A 9769-nucleotide genomic window follows, 5' to 3' on the forward strand; every position below is an offset into this window, starting at 1 on the left:
CGTCTGCTCCAACCTTTGGGGAGTTTTTTTTTTTTTTTTTTTTTTTTTTTTTATAAATCTTTTTCCCCCTCTTTCCGATTTTTCTCCCATCCCACCCTTCCTGGTTGTTGCGCACCCCTCCCTACTGTTGGTCCGGGAGACCGGAGACTGTCGCATGCTTTCCTCCGACGCATGTGCAGCCTGGGGCAGGCCAGCCTGGCCGCGCAGATTCTCACCGGAGAGAGTGTAGCGTGTGGGAGGCCGCACTACCTCTCCCTTAGATCCTACCCTCGCTGAGCAGGCACCCCGACCGGACTGTAGGGGTCGCTGTCGTCCACAACGCCCAGGACCCACCCACCCGCCAGCTTTCCCACCCTCTAATACTGCCAATTGTATTAGTGTGAGCGGCCAGCCAAGCTGGTGACAACCCCGGAGCTGTGAGCTGGATTCGAACAGGCGAATCCACCGTCTCCGGCGTTGGTGACGAACGCAATCTCCGCTACGCCACTTGACCGCCCCGGGGAGGAGGTTTTAACACTATGATCGCCGGGGACGAGTTTAGACGTCATTCCTAGCCATGCTCATTCTGCCGAAGACGCCGTAACTCGTCTTTGATGTCAATATTTCAAAAATCTGTCATCGAAATCATATTTCCTTTCCCGAGCCCTGAGATGTACTGGTGAGCTCCACTCAACTGTCTAACGGTTCGAGAGCGCCATCTGGTGGCCGATCGGCCAAGAGGGAGGGGCGCGCCAAACAGGAAGTGCCCATCCATATGTGCTCCGGGCACTCGCGATCGGTAGCCGGACTCCATCTCAACACACTGGATGATCAATCGCTCGCCCTAACTCAATAAACAACGTTATTTGGACGTATATAGTATTATACAACCTGGAAATGGTTCATCAGGATCAACATCCCATAATCGAAAACGGTCTACTCCACGCTGATCGTCCAACGGCGCGAGGAACATACGGTAAGATTCAGCGTTATTTTCTAACTTATTCCATATAAACTGCTATGATGAACATATGACCCACTCTGGATGAATCATCAACGCTGCCCACGGAATTATAAACGATCCCCCGCCCATCCGGTCATCATCAGATCATACGTAGATCATTCTAGAAGTACGTCCAGTTGAAATCTTTCATCTCGCGCCGATCGCTACCAAACTGTATTTGTATTCATCATCAATATAATGCATTTAGGGCTATAAATCACGTTCTGAAGAAAGCTGCAGAAAACGATAAAAACATACTTATACTTTAGACCATATTTTAGTATGAATATGTGAATGAAAAAGTTTCACGTTGCTACACCCTGAACAATACATATAGGACATTGAATGGGCCATAATAATGGCAATGTAGCAATAGAATTAAAAAAGTTATAGCCCTGCAAAGAAGGGGAACTTCTCCATAGACAAATAGAGCTGGCGAGGGATGGTAAATTATGAATTTAACCCATGGCGATTAAAGTGTTAATAAGGAAGTAAACTGAAACATGGCCAAACTCAAGTTTCAAGTTTTGTTTTATTCGTCACGTATAAAGTACATGTACCTTACAGTGAAATGCTTGGTTCTGTACGAGAATGTGCTTCATGCAGTAAAAAGAAAGTTAAAAGAATTAAGTCCAATCACTACAAAATATACAATATACAAACTAAAGTGCAACCTAAAGTACAAAATGCAAACAATGAGGTACAGAATTTTTTATTTTATTTTTTTATACATATTAGCTCACGGATACTAAATAGTTCTTAAGTAGGTAACTGGACTGCATTGATTCATATACAGTAGCTCTTTTATAGTCTTCTGAGCACTGCTTCACATTCACTCACACGCACCACCACCATGCAATGGTTCAGTGTCTCGCTACCAGGGAGGAGTCGGGATCGAACCAGGGGGAACCTTCAGATTACCAGACGACTGCTCTTATTAATAATCTGCCGTGTCCCGTGTGGTTTGTTCACAAGATAACGCGCGACTTAAGGGGCCATTCAGCACCCGACACTTTTCTCTTTTGTTTCCATCCTGACCTGTAGTTTGAAAGCCAGTGCTCCTTTTTAAGTCTAGTAGCTAATATTACGCTCCATAGCTAGGAGTAGCCCCACGCGTGGGACCCATGGAAGATATGCGACCCCCCCCCCACAGACCCGCGTGGTGAAGCTCACGTTATGTGAACACAGCGGGGCTCGCAACTCACTTTTGATGCTCCAATGTGTGTTTTTTTTCTTTTTTTTGTGTTTTTTCAGTGGCTAGGACCTGGACCGGGTCCAAACAAAGTACTTTACACACTGTTGCCTATCTGTAGATGCAATGAATCGTGTCTAATACTGTGTTTAATATATATAGATTTCTCTAAAAATCTTTTCTAAAAAAAATTTAAAAGATAAATTGTTACAAAATCATGTCTAAAAATGTATAAGAACATCAGGCAAGTCTTGGTACCGCCCCCTGATCACCTGGTGGGGCTGATAGCTAATTTATTAATTTCCAGTAGAAAAAAGATGCAATTCCCTGTTTTGTGTTCATACTTAAACGACCGGACGGGTGGAAACATTGTATCTGCTGCTATTTTGTCACAATTAAAACAACCTTGGAGCATCAAACGTGAGTTGCGAGCCCCGCTTTGTTTCACGTACTACTGTTTTTACAGTTTGGCTCAGCACCAAGCAACGGAGGATGTGCGTTATTTATTTGTTCTGAAGCTCACGTATGTCCCCATGGGTAGTAGGGTTGGGCACCGAGAACCGGTTCTAATAGGAACCGGTTCCTAACTTCCGGTTCTGAAAAAAAAAAAATCTCCTGCGAAATAAGCTGTGACCTGTTTTGACCTACTGCGCCTCAAAGAATCGGAATCGAGAATCGTTTAGAACGGGAATCGAAAAAGGGAGAATCGGAACCGGAATCGTTTCAAATCCAAATGATGCCCAGCCCTTTACCCATGGGTCTGCCCGCCGTGTGGCGCTCCGCTCGGAGACGCTGTATGTCCGGTGTTGGTTGGTTGGTGCCTCTCCTTCTCTCTCTTGTCTGTGGCTCGCTCTCCTCCCAGAGGGCCTGCGTTGACCTTGTCTCACTCTGTTCCACAGGGTACACCAAGCTGCCATTTAAATGGTTCGACTACCTCAGAGAGACGGGTTCAATAGCCGCCCCTGTCAAGCTCTTCAACAAGGTGGGCTTTATTATTCATGGATCTCAACCATATTTCTGTTTTTTTTTTGTTTTTTTTGTTTTACTATATATACACTGTACATACATACATACATACATACATACATACATACATATATATATATAAATAAATTGGATAATATATATCTCTATATATATATTATCCGATCACAACCATTTTGTGAGTACATTTTGTTTTCTTTTGCTATCGTTTGTCACAAAACACTAAGGCTAAGAGCTATTTCTTGCAGCTTTTCTCTCTCATTCTTCTATGATAATGTAAAAAAAAAATTGATTCAGTTGAATGTTAAACGGTAACCGTTATGGCTTAAGTAAGTTATTCTTGATAAGAGCCTCTTGTTAAATGAGATGAGATGAAATACCATTGCGATGTGTAAAACTCTGTGCGTCGCTCCCCCCCCCCCCCCCCCAGGACGTGCCCAACCACGGCTTCCGTAAGGGCATGAAGCTGGAGGCCGTGGACCTGATGGAGCCGCGGCTGGTGTGCGTCGCCACGGTGACCCGCACCCTCCACCGGCTGCTGAGGATCCACTTCGACGGCTGGGAGGACGAGTACGACCAGTGGGTGGACTGCGAGTCGCCGGACCTCTACCCCGTGGGCTGGTGTCAGCTGACCGGGTACCAGCTGCAGCCGCCGGCGGCCCAGAGTGAGTGAGCGTGGACACGCACAGACACACACACACAGAGACACACACACACACACACAGAGACACACACACGCACAGACACAGACACACACACACAGACACAGACACACACACACAGAGACACACAGACACACACACACAGAGACACACACAGAGACACACACAGAGACACACACAGACACACACACACAGGTGCCCATGAGAAGGTAATGTGGTTCTGATTGAGACGGGCTGTTTTTGAGTGGGACTTGACGTTATACTTTACACACAACTATGATGGCAATCGATGCCCCCCGTTAATGTCGGCCTCCATCGCTGAGCAGGCAATTTTGTGTGGTTGGAGTTATTTTTTAAATCGGTGATCATATTTTATCGCATTTATTTATGCAGGATGAGTCCACTTTACAGTGATCGAGAAGAATGGACTGTGGATATAGAAATGTGAGAACTTGGTTGAGGTGTTTGGCACACAGCCGTATAGAACATCTACTAGACACACAGCTTTACGGAACATCTAGACACACAGCTGTACAGAACATCCACCAGACACTTGAGGTTTCCTTCACTTCATGGGATCTCGAACATGTTTGGTACACAGTGCCACTGTTAATTAACTTTGGCGGGTTCGTCAGGGAAAAAAACGACACGTTTGCCAAGTAGAAGACGTGTTTCTGCTTCCCGAAGCGAGAGGTGAAAATGTGACACGTCTCTTGTCTTCACGCCGTTATCTCAGGCAGCAGAGAGCTGCCGCCATCTGCGCCCAAGCAGAAGAAGAAGGCTCAACAGTACAAAGGTCAAAAGAAAAGTGAGTGTGAGCTGTGCTCAGTGCCTATAGAGCTGAAATGGAAATGATCATCCATGCTTTTATTTCATCACGCCTGGACTATTGCAATTCAATTTTTACCTGTCTGGATAAATCTGTGCTAAACCGCTTGCAAATCATTCAAAATGCAGCGGCAAGGCTTTTAACTGGGACAAGTAGGCGTGCCCACATCACCCCTATTTTATCCACTCTACATTGGCTCCCCATTAATTATCGTGTCCATTTGAAAATTCTTGTTTTAACTTTTAAAGCCCTCCAAGGTAGATCCCCTGTGTACATTTTTTATTTACTGCGCCCCTACTCCCCCAGTCGTGCACTTAGGTCCTCCCACCAACATCTCCTGGTTGTCCCACGGACCCGGTTAATAACAAAAGGTGACCGGTCCTTCCAATTTATGGCCCCTCCCCTTTGGAACACCCCCCCCCCTTTCTATGTGTTCACTTGACTCCCTATCCACTTTTAAGGAACAGTTGAAAACGTTTTTATTCAGACAGGCTTTTAAATAATTCCTGGTTGTATACATTGTTTATTTATTTATAATTGTTGTTTTGTTTTTATGTTTTTAGTTGCACTCATATTTAGTTATTTAATTGTAACTATGCCTATGCTTACGATGTGTCAGAATTGTTTTATGTGTAGTGTGTTCATCTCTATGTTGCTATGTTTTACTTCTGTGAAGCACTTTGTGATTTTATCTGAGAAAGGTGCTATACAAATAAAGTTTACTTACTTACTTACTATAGCTGAGCTGTTAATGGTTAATGGTACATTTACTTGCGTATGTCTGGAAGTCTGGCTTACAATGACATGAGTGACAATGGCACAACATTTATTAATAAACTATTAACCTAAATTCTCACCTTTTTAACCTTTCTTCCTCTACGCAATCTAACCTTTCAAACAAGTAGGGTTTGAACTGAACTGAATCCCTGGTAGCTTAACCCCCGAGTCTGGCTTGGTGTTTTTAGAGAGGAAGATTCCGGTTGGTCGACGGCCCTTCAGTCAGCCAGGCAGGAGGCGGAGCTTCTCGGGGGACGAAGAGCAGAGTCCGCCCCCTTACCCCACCCAGGGCCCCACTCGGCCCCGGCCTCGCACCCACCTCCACCATACCCACAAACAACCAGGTAAAAACGGCACATGAGCGATAACCAGCAATGCACGGAGACCTCCACACAAGCAGGGGGCGCTAACACAGACGGCAGTCTTTCTGGGTCAGTCTAGTGCAGGGGTCGCCTGAATACTTTAGACAACAAATGTTTGTTTCCGTGTCTCTGATTGGCCAGGTCATGTGACATGTACGCCCAATCGTGGGACCGCAAGTTTCTACACTGGTTAAGCTTTAGGCGCTCTTTCGAAGTTGGTTAAGGTTAGAGTTTGTCTTGGAGCATGGCGATAGAACGCCTGCCCTGATTCCAAACTCTAACCTTAACCTACTGCGAAAGAGTCGCCTAAGTTTACCAGTGATAAACTAGGCGTTAGGTAGTTTGCAGGCTGTTAGACCCGGAAATAGGCGCCGAACTTGCCGTCCCACGATTGGTGCACATGTCACATGACCTGGCCAATCAGAGCGCAAAACTCGAACGCGGAAACAAACATTTGTTGTCAAGTATAGACGCGCAGGGGTCGGCAACCTGCGGCTCCGGAGCCGCATGCGGCTCTTTAGCCAATCAGCTGCAGCTCCCTGGCCCCCAATTTTTTACTTTTTTTTTTCTCTTATTTTGGACATCGATGTCATACTGTGACACTGAAATGAAAAAAATATTTAATCAACAAACATATTTCATCAACTAAAATATACAGTACGTCACACCCCGCGCCTCTCCCTGCCGTCTGCAAGTGACTAATCGTGAGTTTCCGACCCCCCAGTAAGCTAACCATGGATAAATCCAAAAAAAGGAAAGTCTGAGGAAAATAGAGGGTTTAATTCAGCGTGGACAGATTAATTTGCTTTCACGACTAACAATGCATGCTTACCTGTATGCCTGATATGTGGTGTGAAATTTGCGAACAATGACAAATTAACTTTTTTATTTTATAGATTTTCCACAAATAAGGGAAGGACTCAAATATAGCTGCATAGTTCAGGGTTTTATTTCAAAGTAGGTCTACAGATGCCAGTGTTTTTTCTCCTTTTCTGTGTTTTATTTCAAAGTAGGTCTACACATGGTAGTCTTTTTTTCAAAGTAGACTACTTTTTATTTTGTTATGTTTCTTCTTGACTTGTTTAAAGAAGACGTGTCCGGCCCATGGGGACATTAACGTGTGTTGTCGGGCCTTACAAATAAATTTGATTTCTTTTATAAATGTTCCACAAATAAGGGAAGGACTCAAATATACCTGAATAGTTCAGGGTTTTATTTCAAAGTCGGTCTACAGACACCAGTGTTTTGTCTCCTCTTCTGTGTTTTATTTAAAAATAGGTTTACACAGCCAGTCTTTTTTCTCCTCTTCATAAGAGTTTGAGGTTTTCCTTTTGTTATAACGGGTAAAAACAGCAATAAAAAGTCAACATTAATGTCAGACATCAAGTCTGACATTAATGCAACAAACTGTGTGCTATAAGTATAAAGTATAATAAATCACTTTGGGTATGCAATTGTCAGGCGTTTTATGCTAAATGTGGGGTATGCTTGTGGATAACTATATATAAAATGTTATACACTGTTATCTTCATTTTAAGGGTAAATAGGTTGTGCGGCTCCCTGAGCATTTTATTTTGTGGGAGGGGAAAAGTGGCTCTTTTGATAGTAAAGGTTGCTGACCCCTGGTCTAGGGCCTGGAGCTGGATGCTGCTACTGATGATATAGCATGTTTGTTAAAAAGACCGGTCTTATCTTATATGCGTGTTCTGTCATTTCATTGTTTTTGTAGTTTAGCTTTTTTTGTGTGCTGTCAGGCGATTAAAAAAAATGAATCTAATTAATTACAGGATTTGTAATTAATTAATCTAATTAATCGCATAACCATTTTATGCCTGATATTCTATAATCATATTTTAAATTGCATGTGTCCGGATGGCAGAATTCAGTACTGTATCTACAAATTTGTATTTGTTCCATTTTGTTCCATTTAAAGCCAACGTAATGTAATGCCTGTGATGCTGCATGTGGAGATATTTTTATATATTTAATATTTAATTTAGTTAATGACTGGATACAAGGATATTAAGTAAATGCCTGTTGTTTAGTGCATGGTCGTAACTTTCTCTCTCTTTGTTTTCTCTCTGTTCTCTCTGTCTTTCTGTTCTATCTCTTTGTCTTTCTGTTCTCTCTCTCTCTTTTTGTCTTTCTGTTCTGTGTCTATCTCTCTTTTTGTCTTCCTGTTCTCGCTGTGTCTATCTCTTTTTGTCTTCCTGTTCTCTCTGTCTCTATCTCTTTTTGTCTTCCTGTTCTCTCTGTCTCTATCTCTTTGTCTTTCTGTTCTCTCTCTCTCTTTTTGTCTTTCTGTTCTGTGTCTATCTCTCTTTTTGTCTTCCTGTTCTCGCTGTGTCTATCTCTTTTTGTCTTCCTGTTCTCTCTGTCTCTATCTCTTTGTCTTTCTGTTCTCTCTCTCTCTTTTTGTCTTTCTGTTCTGTGTCTATCTCTCTTTTTGTCTTCCTGTTCTCGCTGTGTCTATCTCTTTTTGTCTTCCTGTTCTCTGTCTCTATCTCTTTTTGTCTTTCTGTTCTCTCTCTGTCTATCTCTTGGTCTTTCTGTTCTCTCTGTGTCTCTTATCTCTTTTTGTCTTCCTGTTCTCTCTGTCTCTATCTCTTTTTGTATTTCTGTTCTCTCTCTGTCTATCTCTTGGTATTTCTGTTCTCTCTGTGTCTCTGTCTCTCTTTTTGTCTTTCTGTTCTCTGTCTCTATCTCTTGGTCTTTCTGTTCTCTCTCTGTCTCTCTCTTTTTGTCTTTCTGTTCTCTCTGTCTATCTCTTTTTGTCTTTCTGTTCTCTGTGTCTATCTCTTTTTGTCTTTCTGTTCTCTGTGTCTCTATCTCTATTTTTGTCTTTCTGTTCTGTCTCTATCTCTATTTTTGTCTTTCTGGTTTTTGTCTCTCTTTCTCTTTTTGTCTTTATGGTCTTTCTCTCTCTCTCTCTCTCTCTCTCTCTCTCTGGTATCTGTCTCTCTGTCTGTCTCTCTGGTATCTGTCTCTCTGTCTGTCTCTCTGGTCTCTCCATCTCTCTGGTCTCTCTCTATCCCTCTCTCTGTCTTTCTGGTATCTGTCTCTCTCTCTGTCCCTCTGGTATCTCTCTCTGTCTCTGGTATCTCTCTCTCTGTCTCTCTGGTCTCTGTCTCTCTGGTCTCTGTCTCTCTCGCTCTCTCTCTCCCCCCCCGCTCTCTCTCTTTCTCTCTCTCTCTCTCCCCCCCGCTCTCTCTCCCCCCTCTCTCTCCCCCCCCTCTCTCTCCCCCCCCCCTCTCTCTCTCCCCCCCCTCTCTCTCTCCCCCCCCCGCTCTCTCTCTCCCCCCCCTCTCTCCCCCTCTCTCTCTCTCTCCCCCCGCTCTCTCTCCCCCCCGCTCTCTCTCCCCCCCTCTCTATCCCCCCCCCCGCTCTCTCTCTTCCCCTCTCTCTCCCCCCCCCTCCCCCTCTCTCTCCCCCCTCTCAGAGTCTCTGCTGCGGTTGAAGCAGGAGGCGGTGGAGGTGGATGAGTTCACCTTCTCTCAGGGCGTCTCCGACCAGGAGAGCAACGGCTCCGGCAGCTACTACATCAAACAGGAGCCCTGAAGCCCAGAGGAGGAGAGACCGCCGGGGGGGGGGGGGGGGGGGGGCGACGCGGGACGACGACACACCTCTGGAGGAAACCCACCCGTCCGGTGGAGGATCAGGACGGGGGGGGGGGGACCGGCAGCCCAAAACTCTCAAACCTCAAACCTCCACTCGCAGAACCAACGCGCCGTACTTTAGTTTGTCTCCCCCTGGTGGCCCCTGTGTCGCACTCACACTTAAATCACTCACACCAGTCTGACTGAGGGGCTGCTTTTCTACCTCCCTACAAACACACCAGGGGATTGGAGGGGGGGGGGGGGGGGGCTACTGATGTCTGGGCATTCATTTTTACACACGCATATATATATATATATATAAATATATATATACACCAACCTTGGATGATTCCAAAACAGGCCGTCTCTTCTCCAAAAAGAGAGG

General features: G+C 44.8%; 1 protein-coding gene across 1 annotated transcript in view; it reads left to right on the forward strand.

The window, feature by feature from the left end:
- mbtd1 (mbt domain containing 1) overlaps positions 1–9361 on the forward strand; it is a 32153-nt gene extending 22792 nt beyond the window's left edge. The window contains exons 13-17 of the mRNA XM_084323559.1: positions 3074–3156; positions 3589–3823; positions 4557–4628; positions 5615–5770; positions 9228–9361. Of these exons, the coding sequence (XP_084179685.1) occupies positions 3074–3156; positions 3589–3823; positions 4557–4628; positions 5615–5770; positions 9228–9346 (665 nt within the window). The 3' untranslated portion in view covers positions 9347–9361. The remainder of the gene's footprint in view (positions 1–3073; positions 3157–3588; positions 3824–4556; positions 4629–5614; positions 5771–9227) is intronic.
- The last annotated feature ends 408 nt before the right edge of the window (positions 9362–9769 follow it).

This window comes from Notolepis coatsorum (genome assembly GCF_963971535.1).
Source record: "Notolepis coatsorum genome assembly, chromosome: 10".
NCBI lineage: Eukaryota > Metazoa > Chordata > Actinopteri > Aulopiformes > Paralepididae > Notolepis > Notolepis coatsorum.